The 22,174-nt window shown below is 38.8% G+C and overlaps 1 protein-coding gene across 2 annotated transcripts in view; it reads left to right on the top strand.

Annotated features, from left to right (window-relative positions):
* Window positions 1-19,235, top strand: part of USP12 (ubiquitin specific peptidase 12) — a 121,365-nt gene extending 102,130 nt beyond the window's left edge. For both annotated transcript variants that reach the window (XM_006163276.2, XM_006163278.2), the window contains 3 exons: window positions 10,581-10,778; window positions 16,446-16,524; window positions 17,743-19,235. In XM_006163276.2, the coding sequence (XP_006163338.1) occupies window positions 10,581-10,778; window positions 16,446-16,524; window positions 17,743-17,844 (379 nt within the window). In that variant the 3' untranslated portion in view covers window positions 17,845-19,235. The remainder of the gene's footprint in view (window positions 1-10,580; window positions 10,779-16,445; window positions 16,525-17,742) is intronic.
* The last annotated feature ends 2,939 nt before the right edge of the window (window positions 19,236-22,174 follow it).

Raw genomic sequence — 22,174 nt, 5'->3', positions numbered from 1 at the left:
GACTTGAACTCTGGTCGGCCATGTGGGAATGTCCAGCACCTTAACCACCACACCACCTGCTGGTTCCCGCACACTTTATATTTTTTATATATTCCAGCATATATACATATATAGCATATGTAGAACACACAAAATTCTTAAGATGATATCAGACTTTATGGTTTTGTAACTTTTTTCACTTAACAAATTTTGTCAATATCAATAGAAATATACTTTTAAATCATTCTAAGAGCTGCTGCATAGTAATTTTTGTACAGACATTCCATATAATCGACCAGTTCTCTAAATTTAACAGTGCAGATTTCTTTTCCAGTGTTATAAACAGTCCTTTTTCATTGTTTTCTTTTTAAAAGGGTTTTTGCCATGTTGTGATCCTCCTGTCTCAGCCTCCCAGCTAAGACTACAGGAGTACACATGTTACTATTATGTGTGGTCCATTTTTCAAATCAGGTCTTGCTTTGTTGCCCAGGCCAGCCTTGAACTCATGTCCCTCCTGCCTTAACCTCAAGTCTCTGGAATTGCAGGCACATGCCACTGTGTGTAGCCCTTAACTCTAACCTGGAACCAAACTCAGGCTGGGAAGCCTGAACTACAGCGTCTTCACAGCACACCACTGCAGCTGGACCCGATAAACAGTGCTTTGATGAATACTTTTGTATGTTTGTTTATATCGCCCTACACGTATTTTTGGACATTTTAGGGTATTTCTTTAGGATAAATTTAGGAAGTTCCTGGTATGATAACAGCTATACAGAAATTATATATTTCTCACTAGCATCCTTTGTCAATCCTTCTGATAAACTTACAGTGTAATAATGGGCAGGTCATTTAATTTCTTTGGGCATTGCTTGGGTTACTTCATGGTTGAGGTTCTTTTCGGTTCTAAAAGTTCATAGTTGCTAGGCTCAGAATGACAAAATAAGCTTGTGTGTGTGTGTGTATGTAATTTTTCCTAAAGAAGCAAAAATGAATTTGACTTAAAAGGTTTCAGTCTGGATGAAGGACAAAAAGCACATCTTCATGGATGCAGAGAAAGCATTTCATGAAATTCAGTACCATGTTATAATAAAAACAACAAACTAGAAATAGAAGGAAATTACCTCCACATAATATAAAGGCCATATAGGAAAGGCCCACACAATTAACACTATAGCTAATAGTGAAGAACTGCAAGCTTTTCCTCTAAGATGAGATGGTGAGAACTGCAAGCTTTTCCTCTAAGTAATGCTATGTACCCTTGCCACTTCTGTTTGACACAGTCTTAGAAATGCTAGCCAAAGTAATTAAGCAAGAAAATGAAATTGAAAAGGCATCCAATTTGAAAAGGGAGAAGTAAAATGACCTCTTTTCACAGATGGTATGATCTAATATTTAGAAAGCTATATAGATTCTATACACACACAGAAAAACACTGTTAGAAATAATAAATGTGTTCAGCAAAGTTGCAGGATACAGAATCAACACAAAAATTAGTTGCATTTTTGTGCACTAACAATGAACAATCCTAAGAGGAAACTAAGAAAGAAAAAAATCTCATTTATAACAGCATTAAAAAGTAATAAATAAAATACTTATAGGAAGGAATAGACTTAACCAATACGGTGAAACATTTGTACACTAGAAAGTATAAGAGAAGTAAAAGGTACAATACATGCTAAAAGAAGTGAAAGGTACAATAGACATCTCGTGTTCATTGGAATACTTAAAATATTGTTAAAATGTCCATAAGTCCAAAGGAGTCAACAGAACCAGTGCAATCTCTATAAAAATCCCAATGACATTTTTTGTAGACATAGAAAAATTATTCTAAAATTCATATGGAACCATAAAAGACCTTGAATAGGCAAAATAACCTTGAGAGAGAACAAAGCTGGAAGCATCACACTTCCTGATTTTAAAATATTTTTCTACACTATAGTAATTAAAACAGTATGTTACTGGTCAGAGGTATATAGACCAGTGGAACAAAATAGGGAGCTCAGAAACAAACCTACCCATTCAAAGTCAACTGGTGTTTGACAAGGGTACAAGAAGACACAATGGGGAAATAATTCATCTCTTCCACAAACAGTGTTAGGAAAGCTAGACATTCACATGCAAAAAGAATGAAGTTGGACCTTTATCTAACACTATTTAGAAAATTAACTCAGAATGGATTAAAAACATAAATGTAAGATCTGAAACTAAGATTCTTGGAAGAAAACATAGGAAAAAGCTTTATGACATTAGTTGTGGCAGTGACTTCTTGGATACAACTAAAAGCTAGGGCAACAAAAACAAAATACATGAAACTTAAAACATTCTGCAAAGCGAAGGAAACCGTGAGAATCAGCCTTTGAAATAGGAGAAAACATTTGCAAACCATTATCTGGTAAGGGATTAATATCCAGACTGTATATAAATAACTCCTATAATTCATTGACAAAAAATAATAACCCAGTTTAAAAATGAGCAAAGGGCTTGAGTAGACATTTCTCTAAAGAAGATATACAAATGGTCAACAAGGATATGAAAAGCTCAGCATCATTCATTATTAGGAAACTGCAAATCAAAACTACATGTGATTCCAGCTCCCATATGTTATAACGGCCAATGTCAGAAAAAGAAAAGGTTGAGGGACCAGCAGTTGGTGTAATGGCTATATTGCTGGGCTTCCATGTAGTCAAGTCCTGGACCCAGTGGCTTAAACTTACGCTGGGCACATGTATGTGTGTTCCCAAGAGGAGAATGGAGGAGAAGGGATTGCGGTGTGGCCATCCACCTTGGGCGGCAATTTCTCACTTTCTGTCTCTCTCTGTCTTTCTGGTGAGCGCACACATCCTATAGCAAAAACCTCTCCCGTTCCCCCCACCCCCAAAAAAAGAAAGAAAGAAAAAAAGTTGGTGAGGATGTGAAGATACTGGAACCCTTGTGTACTATTAATAAGAATGTAAAATGGTGTAACTGCTGAGGAAAACAGTATGGAGGTTCCTCAAAAAATTAGAATTACCATATGAGCCATCTGCTTCTGAGTACCTATCCAAAAGAACTGAAAACGTGATCTTGAAGAGATATTTATGTGTCCATGTTTATTGCTGCATTATTCACAATAGTGAAGAGGTGAAAGTCTAAAGGTCAAGGGACAGATGCATGGACAAAGAAAATTAGTAAGTACATGTAATGGGATATTATTTGGTCTTACGGAGAAAAATATTATTTGCCACAACCTTGAGTACATTTTGTTATGTGGAATAAGTCAGCCACAACCGCAGAAAGATAAATACTGTTTTTTTTTTCTTCTATTAATATATGCCGTCTAAAATAGTCAGACTCTTAGTAGGCACATCTCTTTGAAACATCTTATTGACGTCATACTCAGTGGTGAAAAACTGCAAGCTTTTCCACTAAGATGAGAAACAAAGCAAAGATGTCTTCTCTTGGCACTTCTGTTCACCATAGTACAGCCCCTGGTAGTCGTAGGGGACTAGAGGGCAGGGAGAGAGGGACTGCAGTTGTTCAGATCGGTAAAGAGTAAGTTCTGTGAGATGAAAACGTTCTAGAGATCTGTGTGCAGTAGTGTTCATGTAGTTAACACTGCTCTACACTTAGTTAAGACTGGAAATTTCTTTTTTTTTTTTTTGTGCTACATTAAAACGTGTTTAAAGTTTGACTTTTCTATACCTGTGTTTGTGTTAATTTTTTTTTTCTTTTTAAAAATGTTCATTCTGGGAACACTGAAGAATATTTCTGGAAATGTTAATATATTGCAAAATGAGTATTCCATGATCACATGAATTTACAATGTAATAATATTTCCTCTTAGATGTTCATGCTTTATATAATACATGCTGGGAAGACTCACAGAATAGAGGAAATTTAACTTATTAAATCTGGCCTTTTTCAGAATTTATTTGCATAGACTCCTTTTATGTAGAATGCCTATTGAACTATATACTGCAGAGTTCAGGAAAGCTGATCAGTTTGGGAAAAATACAGGATACATGTATTGTATCCTGTGGGAGAGTTCAGCATAGAAGTAAAAGCAGAGTGAAGCTCTGGGGAATCGTAACGAGAAAGGATTGATGGCTTTGTCTCAGGTGTTGCTTTCCCGTCCTCTGGGAATGGGGGCGGAATGAAGGTTTCTCAGAGACTGCTTCTGTCGCTCTTCTGTCTCTAGGATCTGATGGTTACTAACTGTGGGCTGGTTGCTAAGCCTGCTGCCTTTGCCCAATTACTCCCAATTCCCTTCACTCTCCCTTTCTTCTTCCTGTGCCTGAGCTCACTTCTGAGACTAGTCCTGTGCTTTTCAGGATTGAAGATGACCCCTGCAGTGCCCAGGTGCCTCAGCATCATGTTGTCATTGCCACATGTCCTTTTCCCAGTGACTCCTAAATTAGTGATTGAGATGCTGCCTGTTCTTAGATCAGGCCTTACCTTTGACTCTATTTTCATAACTAGATTCTTGTCCCTTCCCTGGCAAGCCAGGTCATGGTCATAGTGGCCTGTGTGGTGTCAAGTCAGAATCTTTTCAGCAGTAGGGATTTGCCGTGTCAACACCCCCAACAGCACTATAGCCCACATCACATTAGAGTCCTCCCAAATCTGGTTGCTTGAGATGCTGCCTGACCCGGTCTGCCTGCATCTGTAGCTGCTGCTCGATACTGTGCATCCTCCATGGACTTCATCCATGTGGCCTGTCACTCACTTAGAGCACATGCTGGAGACCAGGTGCTGTTGTCCATGTGTCCTGCTTACATTACATCTCACTTAGTCTCCTGAGTGGCTTCCTCACATAGTCACAGGATTCTTTTTTTTTGAGAGGTTTTTGCTATAGGGCACGTGCACTCGCCAGACAGACACAGACAGAGAGACAGAAAGCGAGAAATCACCCCCCAAGGGGGATGGCCAAGCCGCAATCCCTTCTCCTCCATTCTCCTCTTGGGATCTTGGGCACACACGCACATGCACCTGGCATGAGTTTAAGCAACTGGGTCTGAGACTCGAACCATGGTTGACTACGTGGGAGTCCAGCGACATAGCCATTACACCAACTGCTGGTCCCCATAGTCACAGGATTCTTTTCTCTCACCCCTCATTACGTTCCAGTTAAGTCTTGGTGGCACAGTATAAAAGATCATGGATTTCAGTTCTTGGAATTATTAAGCTTTTCTGTGTAATTAGGACTCTTCTAGGAGGCTGTTAATGATTTCTTATGTACGTGAGCCTGGGATGTTAAATTCACCAGTGGCAGAGCTTGCAAATTAAGTGTCCTCTGGGCCAGGTTCAGCCTGTATATCTCTTTGCTTGTCTCAGAGTTTATAAAATGGGAAATTTTATAAAATGGTTTCTGGTTGTTTTTGAAGATCAGATTCCACCTGGAGTCCCAGATTGCCCCTAAGTGGTCGCAGAGCAGAGCAGTTGGTCAGTTCTTCCCCTCCCCCAGTCCCCTGGAGTGCTTTCACTTCTGCAGTAGTCCTCAGCGCCTGCTGCCTGGGCGACTGGAGAAGGGAGTTTTGGGGAATTCACTTCAGCCACAAAAGGCCTTGACCAGCGACCACAGGTGCTGAAGAGTGTAGAAGCCCAGCTAGCATGCCATGGTCCAGAGAAATGGGTGGTGAAATTCACATCCAGCATTTCTTATGGGAATAGGCCACAGCTACCCCTCTCTGGGATTTTACCTGAGATTGAACCCTTCCCTAGCTTCCTTTCTTTTCTGCCTCTTCCTCCACGGAAGGAAGCGCTACCTTAATAAATCAGACATGTGACTTTTTGTCTCAAGACCTGCTTTTAGAGAACAGAACCTAAAATAGAGAAGAGGTGCTATTTTCATTATCTTGCATTTCAAAATAGCTTCTGGTTTCCCTTGTGATTTTGTTCATCCCATGGGCTGTTTAGCAGTATCTTGCTGAATTTCCGTATGTTGAGGGGATTTTCCAGATTGTACTTGGTTGGTCGTTTTTATCAGAACACATACCCTATGGTTTTAGTCTTTTGAAATTGATTTTGATTTCTTTTATTGTCCAGGACATTGGCGAATGTCCTAATAGTACTTGAGAAGAATGTGTATTCCGCAGTTTGGGATGAAGCATTCCATAAATGTCAGTGAAATCTGTGATTGCTTATATCTCCCCTGTCATCACTGGGTTTTTGTTATGAGGGAAGTCTGTTAAGGATTCTTATTCTGATTATACATGAGCAAATTCTTATTTATAGTAATTGTTAAATGTTAACAATAAATGTAGTTACTTGATTTTATCAAATTTTGAGGCTTTGATGTTAGGAGTATGCATACTTTTAAGATTTTTATGTCCTATAAATTGACTTTTATTATTATGAAGTATCTGTCTTTATATCTGGCAATATTCCTTGTTTTATTATTATTGTTGTTATTTTTAAGGGAGGTTTATTTATTTATTTTTTTATGTCTTTTAAATTTTTTTTTTTTGCTATAGGGCACATGAGCTCGCCAAAGAGACAGAAAGTGAGAAATCACCCCCCCCCCCGGGGGGGGGGGGGGGTCGGTGGAATCCCCCCCCCCCCGGGGTGGGGTGGGGATGGCCACGTTGCAATCCCTTCTCCATTCTTCTCCCAAGATTTTGGGCACACACACGTTCCTGGCATGAGTTTCAAACTGCCAGATCCAGGACACGAACCATAATAAGCCATGCGTGGGAGCCCAGCAATGTAACCATTATGCCATCTGCTGGTCCTAATATTCCTTTTCTTAAAGTCTACTTTGTCCGAAATTACCATTGCCAGTTTACTTAGGATTCATGTTTACATGGTGTGTCTTTTTCTGTTCTTTTACTATTTTATAGTTTCAAATTATAATTTGATATTTGAAAGACGATAATTAAATATAATTAGATATTATAAAGATATGTTGGGACCAGCAGTTAGCATAATGGCTATGTTGCTGGACTCCCATGTAGTCGATCATGGTTCAAGTCCCAGACCTGGTGGCTTAAACTCACGCCAGGCGCGTGTGTGTGCATGCCCAAGATCCCGAGAGGAGAATGGAGGAGAAGGGATTGTGGCATGGCCATTACCCCTGGGAGTGATTTCTCTCTTTCTGTCTCTCTGTCTTTCTTGCAAGTGCACATGCCCTATAGCAAAAACCTCTAGAAAACAAATAAAAAGATATGTAAACACCTATCAAAGTGGAGTATAAAATGAATGCAGCCTACCATTTAAAGGTAAAAGGAAAATAAAGGTATAATTTAAATTCATCCCCCAATTTTTTTTTCTGTATTCATGATAAAAACTTGCATGTGTATATCACACACTGGGGAGAGAGAGAGGAATACTTTCCATGGGGTCTGGCCACTTCATGATCCCCTTTCTTCTGTCTTCTAGCTTCTTGGATCTTGGGCACTTGCATGTATGCCCTGCATATTCCTGGCTGACTGGGCTGGGGATTCAAACCACAGTTGTCATGCGGGATCCAGCTTCTCTTGAGTGGTCCATTACTGCTGTGTCATGGTGCTGGCCCCAGATTCATTCAGAGTTTAAATAATTGTGTAGTAGATAAATTCCATTAAAAATAGTAAATTTGAATAGAAAATTGATTTATTAGTTATAGAAGATTCTAAAAAAAATCAAAATGTTTCATTCAAACTTTAAGTATCAATAAAAGGAAAAAAACGTTTTCTATCTTATTTTGCTCTCCATTTTTCTTTTGTAGAAAACGTGACATTTTGGGACAAAAAATTTTTTAAAAATAGTGATAGCAATCAAGAACTTCCTAATGTGATCTGTCTCCACACAAGTTTGAATGGAGGGAAAGTCAGAGTTCTGTATATATTTTCAGTGCATTGCTTGAGCAGGAAATTAACTTCTTTTTTTCTTTCTTCTGTTGCAAAATCTATATTCTGTGTGTATTTATATTTATGTCCAAGAAGTGTTTTTTGTTTTTGTTTTTTTTTTCCTGGAACTTGGATTTTATAAGATGGTTTTTCATCTTTAAACAGTGGCTCTGTGAATATTTTGTTTGACAGGCTTACATGTATCCTCGTGTGCGTTTGGTTTCTTTGTCATAGCCGGTAGTTCCCTGGGAGGAACTCCACCAAGTAGGATTGTATTTTCCATGCGTTGTCTAATCAAGGATCTTACGTACTGTAATTTAGGTTTTTTCTCTTTTCTCCATTTGGACCCCTACTTCATTTCTCTAAAACAGATTCTTCTTAACCCTCGGGCCCCATGCATTTTCTCTTCCCAGTCTTAACTGCCGTCTTATTCTACTGATAACTGATTTGTACTGAGAAAATTCTTCCAAGTCTACATTCCACTGAGAATTTTCAAAGGCTACTTTGTTTTGTAAAGATTTTGTTTTAGCAACCCTGTGTGGGTTTAATCAAAGATCTGATGTTTAATAGCTGTACTATTGTATGTATAATTTTATGTCTTAATTACTTTTTTGTAACTATTTTCTTATCCTACTTAGAAAATTTGACCAGCATTGTTTTAAGTAGTGTAATATTCTGTTATTTGTATTGCAATTAATTTCAATGTTTTCTGTTGCTGAATAGGATTTTTCAAAATATAAAGCAACTCTAGAAGTAGGTTTTTCTCATAGGTACTGTATTTTGGATGACATATTTATAGAAATAGGATTACTGAGACAAAGGCCATAAAAAAGCTCTTAATTTATATTGCTAGATGTATTGCTTTCCGGGAATGACTGGATGTTTTATTTTTCCTGTGGCTAATGTTTTTCAAAGACCAGGTTAGTTGAATAGCAAATATTTTAGGGAAATCGTCCACCAAGTTTAAGATCTGAAGAATATAGATTTAGTACAAGAGGACTTCAGAAAACCTATGGAAAATGGAGCTACAGTTTGAGCTTAGTTTGGGACAGAGATTTGAAATTCATGCATAACTTTTTTGTAATAGGCATTTTCCTTGAACATTTTGAATACCCTTTGCATAACTCTATAAAATGATTTTTTCATTTCTTGGGGACAATGACCTAGTACATTTTATTTTTTAGATATGTTGAAGACAGTGCCCGCCCAGCCCTTTGTCCCTATCTGCTTTGGTGTTGAATGTGGGTTTGCCTACAGTGGCTGGGACAGTGACTAATCATACCCTTTTGCCTAGTTAAGAGCTTTCAAAAGTATGATGTACACTTTAGACATGTTATTGTAACTTAAATAAACACTTTATTCCCCCTCTTTAAAAAATTGTATTATTAGAGCCAGCTGATGGTGTAATGGTTAAGTCGCTGGACTCCCATGTAGTTGACTGTGGTTCGAGTCCTGGACCCAGTATCTTAGAACTCTTGCCGGGCACATACATGCCCAAGATCTCAAGAGGAAAGCAGAAGAGAAGGCATTGCAGCATGGCCATCTGTCCTGGGGGTGGTGATCTGTTGTTTTCTGTCTCTGTCTCTCTGGCAAGCACACACACCCTATAGCAAAAATCTTCCCTTTAAAAAAAATGTATTATCATTAGTCATTTACTTTTTTGAGAGATTTTGCTAGGAAACGTGCACTTGCTGGAGACACAGAGAGAGAAAGAGAAATCACTCTCATGGTCGCACCACAATCCCTTCTCCTCCATTCTCCTCTTGGGATTTTGGGCACATAGGCACTTGACTAGAACCATAGTCAGCCATGTAGGAGTACAGCACCTTAACCACTATGTCACCTGTTGGTCCCCCCACCCCCAAAAGTTTTATTCTTTAATTCTGAAAAGCTTTTTGATCAAGGAGCACATACACAATTCAAATCTACAGCATTTGCAAGTGTCTGTGCACCGGGCATGTTGCTAGAGTGGAGAAATAAAAACAAAAGAAATAGTTTCTACCTGCTGTGAGTTCAGAGCCTAGAAGAAGAGAAAAACCCATAATCATCTACATTTTTGGCCATATAATAAACTTGACATCCATAAAGTGAACCCTTAAAGTGCTGATGGAGGATTGAAGAGAGCAGTTAGAAGAAGACTCTGCTTTGGATGAGGAAGGCATACAAAGCAAACCTCAGAGAGAAATTGCATTTAAGGGCATGATCAAGATTATTTAGAAGGTGAAGGATAGCCTGTGTTTCACAGTTAAAAACTTAACTCCTAAGTTCCCGTGTTTGATTCCCCTTCTGGGCTATACGCAGTCATCATTCTTAATAGGAAGTTCTCTCTTATCTCTGACAAGCACCCTTAAATGGTCTTTAACACTTGTCTCATTTTGGTCTCCTCTTGTCAATCTGTTCTTACATTGCATTGATGATAAAATAAATGGGTTTTAATCTACACTCATATCCAAAGGAATTGACTGCTTCAAGGAGCCCATTTTTCCTGAGCATTGTGCATTTAGTTTTACCATAAGAGATCTGTTTCAAAAAGACGAATTTCTCAACAAACTGTTGCCATTCCATGTAACTTGGAGCCCTCGTGAGTGCTGCATCAAATCGTGTGGGCAAGTGGTTTTAAGATGTTAAGAAAATTGCTTTGCCAATAAAAAACTAATTAGTAGCAATATGCAAAACAGCGTATTGCTGGACTACTGACACTATTAACTGTTTGTCTATTGGATGTTATAAAGTTTGATCATTTTCTAAAGACATGGTAGATATCGGAAATTTTGTTTTCTGCTTTATTTTCCATAGAATGAAAGTTAAAAAACTGCCCATGATTCTAGCTCTGCACCTGAAGAGATTTAAATATATGGATCAACTTCATCGATATACAAAACTTTCTTACCGGGTAGTTTTTCCTTTAGAACTTCGTCTGTTCAACACTTCAGGCGATGCAACCAATCCTGACAGGATGTACGACCTGGTCGCCGTTGTGGTGCACTGTGGAAGGTAATTGCGGCTCCGGGAGGTGCACTGGGTCTCGGGTTTCTGGGCTTCTAGAGCAGCCACGCTCAGGATGTTCGCAAGTGGTCTCAACGTAGAGATTTACAAGTTCCTTATTTCCCTTAAGATGAGTTTATTTCAAAATGGATTTTTAAGATACACACTTGATTATTTCTTCCTTAAAACTTGTGTATGTTAAAATGTCTTACTGCCTTCATTTTAAATTATTTTTTTAGTTATCTCTAGAAGTATTATGCATGAGTTCCTAGAACATCTATTAGTTTTTTATTACCTTTCTCTCAGGGGTGGGGGCAGGGGACGTATTGATAAAAATGATGCTTCTTAAGTAGATTTTGGAAAACAAATCATTTCTGAGATTAATCGACTATGTTCATTATGTTAATGGTTGTGAGAAGCATTTACCGTGGCTTTGGAAATAATCTTTACGAGTCTTCTGACTTTACCAGTGTGTGTATTTATCATTTCTGTGAGCCAGTTTAGTGTGCTTTCTCATTCCCATCCTCCTTTCCAGCAAGGTAGACATGTCGGCTCTGTATGAACACACATAGATATATTTTAAGTTACAAAATAAAACAGTCCGCAAACCACAAGAGCATCACATAATCAAAACTTGTATCTGGAGAATGTATAATCTTCACGGATTCCTTAGTATTCCCTTTAATAATTTTAGAACAGGATGGTCATCCTTTTCCCCTTGGTTTTGGGGAACTTGTACTGACAGTGTGTTTTATCCAATTAAAAAGTGCCGTCTTTTTGTTAAGGATATGAAAGGACAGCTAGGAGGGAGTACATTTTCTGGAAGACAGTATTTAACTCCCATTGCCCTTGTCAGCCTCATCTCCTGTCTTACATTTTCATTAACAACAGTGAGGCTTGCCTTTTCCATTTTTGGAGTATTCTATTTCTCAGTTGAGTAGAGTGATGATGTTTGCAAAGACAAAAACAGTGTCAGATAACTTAAAGAACTTGGTGTGGTGATTCAGACCAGAGGTCAAAGAAACCTCGAACCATGTCAGTACCATTTCTGCCATTTATGGGCAGTGTGACTTCATATGTCACTTCCTGAAAGAAGCTTCGGTTTACTCATCCGAAAAATAGAAATCATATTAACTACTTCATTCTGTGATTAGGATTAAAAGGACAATATAAATCACTTAGCTGCTGCTACTGTTTCAATTACAATAATATAATAGCATTACTTTCCAACATCCTAACTTTTTTTTTTTAACAAAACTACCATTGGTCTCTAAGTTTAATGACAGTCTTACGCTATCTACATTGTGCCAGGTCTTTTGGAATTGCTCTATTCATAAGTCCTTGAGCTCTGAAATTCCTAATTCAAGTAACTCTAGCCCATCCATCCCCCCACATAAATCCACCTTTAAAATTAACCCTACCTTGGCACCAGCAGGTGGTGTGGTGATTAAGGTGCTGGACACTCCCACATGGCCAACCATGGTTTGAGTCCTGGACCTGGTGGCTTGCTTTCTCACGTGTTCTCTCTCTCTCTGTCTCCCTCTGGTCAAATAAAAAATAAGTAAAATTTTTAAAATGAATGAATAAATAAAATCAAATAAGTAATTCTTTAAAAAAAATTAACCCTACCTTTCCCCCACAGCCTCTAGTCTAGTCTCCTGCCCTTTCCCTTCTTAACCTTTTCCTTGGCCTCACTTGCTTTCCTCCCAACTTTACCACCACTGTTATTTAAGGCATGTTCTCTCAAGCACTGTAAAATTCTCGTGCCAGTTCTCCAAATCCTGACTGTCAGAATTGCTGCAGAAATTGCAGAGGATGCTTATTGTCTTTGCTGACAACTCTGGCCATGCACCTTCGGTGGGAGTTCACTGCTGCTTGAGTTCACAGCAGTTCTTTGGGACTCTGTCCCACCCCAGCACCTTACTCTTCCCCCATCTCACTCCAGTTGTCCCGTGCATTGTCCCTGTCCCCTCCTGTCTGGAAATTGTCCCTGATGATCTTCTCTCCAGCCCATGTTTTGTGGTTACATAAACACTAGATGTGCATCGCTAGCCCTCACTTGTTCCTTTTTATTATATTTATTAGTTTATGTGTCTGCTTTCCTTATGAAAATGAGTGCTTCTTACAACAGGAAATTTTTAAATCAAAGACTAATATTTTACATTTTTTATCTCATGTATCAGGTTTATTTATAGATATGTGTTTTTATAATAGTATGGAGAGTTTCTATTTCTCTGCATCCTTCAGCTGTTAAGGAATCGCATTTTCAGCAGGCCAGGGCCAGTTCAGTTTATTCAGGATCCAACCCCGAGGCCTGGCATGTAGTAGATTTCCACCAGCTGTTCCCCAAATGGTTAAGTTATCCTCTAACCCATTTCAGACCCCAGCTCCATTGAGGAGCCAGCCTTTCTTGATAGCTCATCCCTCTCCCTCGTCCCTTTTCTCACCGAGTGAGGGCTTCCCTGCAGGTCTGCTTCGTATCACATTCTGCCTGGGATTCTACCCTGGGAGTACTTACCTCCTGTACCACAAGGGTCTTCAGGGCAGGGAGTAGTTGGTGTCTTTCTAATCTCCACCGCAACCACCACAAATAACAGTTGCATACACTAAGCACATTTGATGTTCAAGATGAATATTCCTAATAATCACAGTTTCTTAGATGTCAGTACATTGTCTCAGTCTTTCCTCTCATTTATTATTTGTTTATAAAATTAACTTTCATCTTTTGTTCTTCATACTAGCTCTTTGCCAAAGAAAAAAGCTGCCAAACCTTTTTCTTTTTATCCCAGTACTAACCCCTCCTCCATTCCTCCCAATCTCTGTTCCTCAACCATTCTGATTGTTTTTCGTTTTCACTCCTTATGTCGCTGGACTCCCATGTAGTCGACCGCAGTTCGTGTCCCAGACCCGGTGGCTTAAAACTCAGGCCGGGCGCGTGTGTGTGCGTGCCCAAGATCCCGAGAGGAGAATGGAGGAGAAGGGATTGCGGCATGACCATCCCCTCTGGGGGGTGGTTTCTCGCTTTCTGTCTCTCTGTCTGTCTCTGTCTGTCTGACGAGTGCACACGCCCTATAGTGAAAACCTCTCAAAAAAAATAATAAAATAATAAAAAACATTGTTTCCCTTTTCTGTCCTCTACTTAACAAAACCCAAGAATGAATCCTAAAGAAATGGAGAAAATTATTAAACTTACTAAAGCATTAAATGCTTTTTTAAAAAAGAAAGCTTTGAGGTATCATCCTTCTTAGTGAAAATGGACTTTTGCTTTGTCACCTAAGATATTTATCTCACCTGCAGGATTGAAAGGTCCAAGGAACATGAAATGTTGTACGAGGTGGTTTATTCTAGTAATCCGACGTCTGCTACTTTTTTTTTTTTTTGGAGAGGTTTTTGCTATAGGGCATGTGTGCTCGCCAGAAAGACAGAGACAGAGAGACAGAAAGTGAGAAATCATCCACAGGGGAATGGCCATGCCACAGTCCCGTCTTCTCTATTCTTCCCTCAGGATCTTGGGCCTGCACGCACACACACGTGCCCTGTGTGAGTTTAAACCACCAGATCCAGGACTTGAACCACGGTTGGCTACATGGGAGTCCAGCGACACAGCCATTACGCCAACTGGTGGTCCCCTACTTCTGCTACTTTTAAAATGATGTTCACTGTAAAGAATAATTAGTGTTGAAAATGATTTTAAATTCTGTATCAATTATATTATTGCAATTTAATAAAAATTATAAGCTTTTATAATGAATGATACTTAAACTTGGAGAAGATAAATTTTTCCTATGACCTTAGAAAAAGTGAGTACTATGATGGGACCAGGAGTTAGCGTAATGGCTAGGTCGCTGAACTCCCATGTAGTCGACTGTGGTTCACGTCCCGGATCCGGTGGCTTAAAACTCACGCCAGGCGCATGTGTGTGCGTGCCCAAGATCCTGAGAGGAGAATGGAGGAGAAGGGATTGCGGCGTGGCCATCCCCCCTGGGGGGTGATTTCTCGCTTTCTGTCTCTATGTCTCTGTCTGTCTGGCGAGTGCACATGCCCTATAGCAAAAACCTCTCCAAAAAAAAAAAAAAGTGAGTACTATGAGACATGTTCATAGTATTATTATTGGTAATATAAAAACATGAAATTACCCAAATGTTCATTGAAATAAAAAATAAATTATGGTATACACACATAGAAAAGCACTTTTTTTTTTTTTTTTTTTGGAGAGGTTTTTGCTATAGGGCGTGTGTGCTCGCCAGACAGAGACAGACATAGAGACAGAAAGCGAGATATCACCCCCCCAGGGGGGATGGTCATGCTGCAATCCCTTCTCCATTCTCCTCTCGGGATCTTGGGCACACACGCACACATGCCCAGCGTGAGTTTTAAGCCACCGGGTCTGGGACGCGAACTGCGGTCAACTACGTGGGAGTCCAGCAGCATAGCCATTACGCTAACTGCTGGTTTCCAAAAGCACATAATTTTTTTTAAAAGAAATACTATCACTGTTATTTTAACATGTGTATCTAGATTCCATTCTTTTTTTTCCCCTTTTTGGAGAGGTTTTTGCTATCGGGCATGTATGCTTGCCAAAAAGACAGAGACAGAAAGCAAGAAATCACCCCCCGGGGGGATGGCCATGCCACAGTCCCTTCTCCTCCATTCTCCTCTCAGGATCTTGGGCACGCACACACACACACATGTGTGCCCGGCGTGAGTTTAAGCCACTGGGTCCGGGACTCAAACTGCAGTTGACTCATGGGAGTCCAGCAACATAACCATTACGCCAGCTGCTGGTCTTGAGATTCCTGTTTCAGATTTGTTTAAAATGGGATGTAGAGGCTGTCATAGCAATAGTTATATGATGTTAGCAGTTAGCTACTTAAAGATAGAACCTAACCATTGGGCGCAGGTCATCTGCTTTTGAAGATGTGTATGGCTGATTTCAGAGACATAGCTTCCATTACCTTTGCCTTTTTCAAACATCACATTGTATCTTTCCTTACGAGGGAGTGAGACTTAGACATAATATTATCCCTGTTGTTTTGTAGTTTAACTCAGCACGTTTGGCCGAGCGTCCCATCACATCCCAAATGCTGGAAAAATAGATTTAAATTTTTCGTAGAAGCAAAGGGAAAATTCTTTGAAAGAACAATAATTTGAAAATAATTAGAAAGACAATAAAAATTTTTTGAGAGGTTTTTGCTATAGGGTGTGTGCGCTCGCCACACAGGGAGAGACAGACAGAAGGTGAGAAATCACCCCCCAGGAGGATGGCCATGCCACAATCCCTTCTCCTCCGTTCTCCTCTTGGGATCTTGGGCACACATGCACAAGCACCTGGCATGAGTTTAAGCCACCATGTCCAGGACTTGAACCGCAGTCCACTACGTGGGAGTCCAGCGACATAGCCATTACGCTAACTGCTGGTCCCAACAATAAAATTTTTAATAACACACTTTTATATTATTAGAATACTGGTTACATCTCCCAAAGCAGAGTACTAATTATTTGATTTTAAAATTAAATGCCAGTTAAAATCAGTGTAGCTTTATCTGTCTTTTAGAAAGAATAGATAAGAGATATTTTTATCTGTTTGTTTTTCTCCTTTATAGAACATCACACTTAGGGTAATATTAATATTAATAAACATCGTATAGAATTAACTTTGTTGTCATTTTGTTTCAGTGGTCCCAATCGAGGACATTATATTGCAATAGTTAAGAGTCATGATTTTTGGTTGTTGTTCGATGATGACATTGTTGAAGTAAGTAGTTTCTTCTTATTTTTCTTAAAATTTGTATGTGTATTACGTTTTACTTTTTTTCCTCACCATTTCTCATTCATACTAGGGAGGTCTTTAAAAGGTTCCTGGAAAATGGGTATTAGGAAAAGTGGATATTATGTGCATGGAATTCTTGCACCAAAATAAGCTGATAATTTAATTTCTTTATTCCCATGAACTTTTTGCAGTCCCCTATTTATGATCCATGATGAATAGTACATGTTTCGGTATTTCTGTTGTAGCTCATCTAGTCCCTGCTTCTCATTCCCTAATGTCCCAGTGAGTGTCCCTCTCAAGCCCAGCACTTGTGTAGCCAGCGAACCTTCCTTTACAGGTCTATAATCAAACAAGAGAAAACCTTGCACAGGACTAGTCTTTAAAAAAAAAAAAAAGTGTGTGTGTGTGTGTGTGTGTGTGTGTTTTAATGAGCTATATGATACCTGTAGTAAAGTACACAAATCTGAATAGCTCAGTGAATTTTTATAAATGGATGGTTACACACACACACTTTTAACCACCACCAAATCAAGACCCAGGGCATTTTCAACACCCCAACAGGCTTCCTCATTCTTTGTCCTGCTTACTGCCCACAGCTCTCCTCACCTCTGCCCTGCATTCCCTGGAGCCCGCCATTAGGATTTTTATCGTTACGATTAATTTTGTCTAATATCTGCCTCTTTTCACTCATTAGTCTTTATTAGTGATGTTCATTCTTGCAATTGCCTATAGTAGAGTAGAGGAAGAGGAGTGATTCGTTTTTATTGCTTTGTAATTTCTATGGTATGGATATATCAAGTTATAAATTTGACTTTTTGTCAATTTTTGACTTTTGACTAAAAGTGCCTTCATCATTTTTGTATAGATCTTTTGCTATACGTACATACATTTAGTTTCCTTGGGTCTGAATGAGATGAGCCATTGGAAATCCCATTTTTGGAGATCTGAAATGACTGGCAGTTAGTAGTTTCTTACAGTTCAACCCATACCTAGAAATATAATTAATCAAAGGGTGGTTGTATGTTCAGCTTTAGAAGATTTTTTTCCAAATTGTCTGTATCATTTATGTTCCCACAAGCTGTATATGGCATTTTCACTTGCCCCATATTCTCATCAGCATTTGATATTGTCAGTATTTTTTATTTAAGCCATCTGGTTGTACAAAGTTCAGTTATGTACTAATGTTTGGATTTTGCCTTACAGAAAATAGATGCACAAGCTATTGAAGAATTCTACGGGTTGACATCAGATATCTCAAAGAACTCTGAATCTGGTTACATTCTTTTCTACCAGTCTCGGGACTGAGGGGGGACGGTGATGAAGAGATACTTTCTGCCTCATTTCTTCTCTGGTTATTTTGGAAAGGATCAAGCACTGATTTTTCAAGAAAAGAGAAATGCAGGAAGCTCAGGGGGCAGTAGCACACTTTGCACATGATGAAGCAAAGACTATGGATTAACAGGCCCTTCCTGTCATGGTAGTTGATTTATTTGCTCAGGTATCATGCTGTCTGTGTGGTTTCATACAACAAAGAAGTGAAATCAGAGATACCAGCTCCTCTTGTAAAACAGCCTTCCAGTCATTGACACGCATTTCCTCTTTATTAATTGCACCAGTAACAGTTTGAACTCCTTGGGGTGCAGTAGAAAGAATCAGAATCTGTGCTGGGTGGTATTGATATAAGGAGATGGTGCTGAGCACGTTGCGGAAATTGCCTGTGTTCAGTACGTACAGAAACATATTCAGTGGTCTTTTCAAGCGTAAACCAGAAATATTTTTGGGCCCAACACTTGCAGTTGCCTTCCTGATTTAAAAACAAAAAAACAAAAAAAACTAACAGATACTAGAATCCAATGTCAGGAAGACAAATATGTTTTGCTTCTCTGAAGAAGCTTATAATAATATACAGTATATGTATATGTAGGGAACAATTGGTCAGAAGTGGCTTTTTGTTTCCCCAAGGGGAAAGACTGGCTTTGTAATTATAATTTTTTCCTTATTTATTTTACTTAAAACTGGTAGAGTCTAAGTATTGTATGAAGTGCCCATGATTCTGTCAGTAAATTTGAGCATATTTTATTAGTTCTTGTCAGTTTAACTAGTCCTTTGGTTTGTTTCTACTTTTAAGGTGAATTTTAAATTCTATCTGAAATCGGTAAGACACCTTGAGAAAAATTGCAACAAGAGGAGGTAAATATTCTTTTTCAGGAGGAACTGATATCTCTGGCTAAATATTTGTCCTTTTGTTGTAGCTAATAAGTCAGTTATTTTTTTCCAGCTTTAATTTCAGTAAAATAAAATTAAAAAGCTATGAAAAATTCCCTGTAGTTTTAGAATGATAAAGGAAATCCTGTTGCAGTGATGGTATACCAATCTAGAATTCTTACACATTCTAATGTTTCAGGTTGAGGCTGTGCTTGGAAAATTCATGTCATAGCTGTTACGTTATTTTTAAATGTCATTTTTTTACCCTGGAAAGAATACATTCATCATAACCCTAGCGGCCTGGACAGCAAGCTTAAAAAAAAAAAAAAAAAAAAACCCTTTTGAGATTAAATTTTAATGAAGTAGACCAGTAATACAAAAAGCAAGTCCTTTGTTTTCCTCCCTCTGCCTTTTCAAATCTTATTGGGAGACTGTTCAGACATTAAAATTTGTGTTTATTAAGATTTCCTTCTGTTGGAGGTTTTAAGAAGTAATATATGTAATATAAAATGTATGTGAACCATTGCAGTTGACATTTTTCCACACATCAGTAAGTTGTCTGACAGTGGCAGAATGTAACTTGCAGAAAACATTGAAAATAATAACAATCAGGCCTCGGATGTTCTTTTTCAAGCTCTTTCAGGCAGTATTTTCTTCTTTTAATTCTGTAATTTTTTTGAAGTTATTTTACTAAAACTGTTGACTGTGGAAAACAACAAAAAGAATGTTTTTTGTCTGCTGCTATTAACATTTATTATCTGTATCTTTTAGCTCAGGAAATGACTTCATCTATTAGTTCCGCAAACAGATCTTTAACAGGGTCACAAGCTAATTGGGCTGCCTAATCAGATGTGCCGCAAGAAAATTATTACATTTAGTATTTGTACTAAATATCAAAAGTATTTTGACCAGTTGCTTTTTAAGATACAGTTCCTAAAGCCTTACGCTGGCTGGAGGCGTTTTGTACAAATTACACAATCTGCCTGATATACAGCATTGCACAGAGAGTCACAGCCAAGAACACGGGGAGCGTCAGCAGTGGAAGTGGGTACACAGCTTTAACTCGGAAGGCGTGACCCATATAGCCCTGGAACTTAACGCTGTGTTTCTGCAGCTCTCAGTACAACGAGGCTGAGTCAGTCTTGCCATCAGCCAGGCCATAGCATGTGGAAGAAGGCTAGATGAAGTCATTCGCATAAAGGTACAGCGTTGAAATACTATGTCATGTTTGTTTTTACATTTTTGCATTTAAAATATGCAGTAAAAGCCAAGTTAAATTTCCTTTTAAAGCAAGTTTCATTTATGTTGAGTTCCATTGTAGTCACATACTTGGTTCACATCTGTACCATAATTAATAGTATGATTTGTCAGGGGAGGGACTATGGGGTAATGGTTCCAAATTTACTTCTTACTCTTAGTGCAGCTGGATCTAAGTCAAATGTTTTAAAGTTTTATCAAAAACTCAGTAAATTTTTGAAATATATAGGGCTAGAGTTGGGAGAAAAAGTACAGGTATAGTAAGTAAGAAAAGTGACCCAGATAGAAAGCAGTTGTGAGGTTGGTTGCCTATAATTAAAACGAGGGGCAGGTTTAAGTTGTAAATGGTGGCCGATTGCTGTATAACTATGTACATGTTTGTTGGGATGACTGTCCCATATTTTGTATATTGGAATAAAAATTTCTATAAATTATCATAACTGAAGGTAAATATTCTAAATTAAATCCTATTTCTAAGTCACATGGCTTCTGTCTTGAAATTTTACCTTTAGAAGATTACTTAAGACAGGAACCAGGGGACCTTAGGGAAAGGGAAAGATGGAAATGTATGGGTCTTGGAGCCTCTAACCATCAGTGTAGGTTTTTTTCTTTCCTTGATGGCAGTAGAAAGACCTCATTTTCATAACATACTACTCTTGATACTTTGTTTAAAGATACTTTTCATTAAAGATTCTCTTATGAGGTATTTGGCTGGGAGCTGGGAGGCTAAGGTGCTCAGGTCCTGGCTCTTCATTGAATTTAACTGTGTGACCTTGGGCAAGTCACTTAACCTCTCTGTGCTTCAGTCTCCCTGCTTGTAAAATGGGAGTAATACCTACCTCACAGGGTTGTTGTGGGGATAATTAGAGATAATGTCTGTAAAGCATTTAAGGTTCTTGAAGAAGGCGCTATATAAATACAAAATAATATCTATTAAAGTTGTTTTATTTGTGCTTGTGTGTTTTTAAGTGTGTTTCTTCCTTTTTACCTACAATGTATTTGCAAATTACAAGTATACACTTCGGGGGACAGCCCTGTAGCCTAGTAGTTAATGGATCCAGACCTCACATAGCTGACCACAGTTCAAATCTCAGTCCTTGTGGCTCGAAAAACACACTGGGCATCTGAGTGTATGTGTCCCAAAGCCCAACAGGGTGGAGAAGTGGAGAAGAAATTTTAGGGAGACTGCACCTCATAGGTGGGTGCTTTCTCCCTCTCTCTGTTACTCTCAGACAAGTGCAACCTCTGGAAAAAAGCAAGCAAAACGCTTTAGAAAGCAGTAGTACTTTTGCTTAGATTACTAATTTTGTTATCCCAAGAAGTTTTCGCTAGAACTGCATTGCACGTGTATAAAGAACACTGGTCGTGTGCCTGGGTCTAGTTTGCACGTAACTTGCATTTGTCTTTATATAGTAGCATGTCTTCTGGAAAATCCCACGTTTAACATTGTAAATTTAGACTCATAGACTCTTAGAAGGCACATACCTTTAAAGGTCACTAGTTCTACTGCCCCTCCCTCCCTTCTGTGTAGTAATGGCTTCTGTAAAATCCAGTGAAGGAGAGGTTAGTCAGCCTCCTCTGGAGCACGTGAAGCCTGTTCCATTGTGCGTAACTCACATTGTTAATTTATGATGCCATTATCTCCAGTCCATCCTTCATTCTCCCAGGAAGCCTTCTGTTCTCCAGACCAATCTTCGTGTTATATGGCTTTCAAAGACCATCGCTCTTGGGAGCACTATTGTGGAAGCACTCTTGTTCATTCATGTATCTGAAAGGGTGTTCTTAGAGTAAACAAGTGATAAAGAGTGTTCTTAGAGTAAACAAGTGATGGGGAACCAGGTTGCCAGTGGGGTCCTACGATTGCAGTGTCTTCCCAGCTTCTTTATCACAGTCTTCACACTGAACTTTTAGTACATAAAGTCCTCCACATCTGAGAGTTTTTCGTGAACTGTTGGAAAGCCGACTGTCTCCCACCCCCTTTTCAAGTTTCTTTGTTACCAAGCTCTGCATATTAACATTTCAAGGCTTGTCTCATCTCTCATCATTCTTGTTTTCTGTGATAATACATTACTATCTGTCTGATTTCCAGAGCTGCTCAAATAGCAACCATTCTTTTTGAGTAGTAGTCTGCTATGTACATACCCTATACCCACCACTTCCTTTTCATGCTAAT

This window comes from Tupaia chinensis, unplaced genomic scaffold (assembly GCF_000334495.1).
Source record: "Tupaia chinensis unplaced genomic scaffold, TupChi_1.0 Scaffold141887_1, whole genome shotgun sequence".
In the NCBI taxonomy this organism is placed as follows: Eukaryota; Metazoa; Chordata; class Mammalia; order Scandentia; family Tupaiidae; genus Tupaia; species Tupaia belangeri.
Note: the sequence above shows the minus strand (reverse complement) of the source record. Positions and strands in the feature narration are given on the sequence as shown.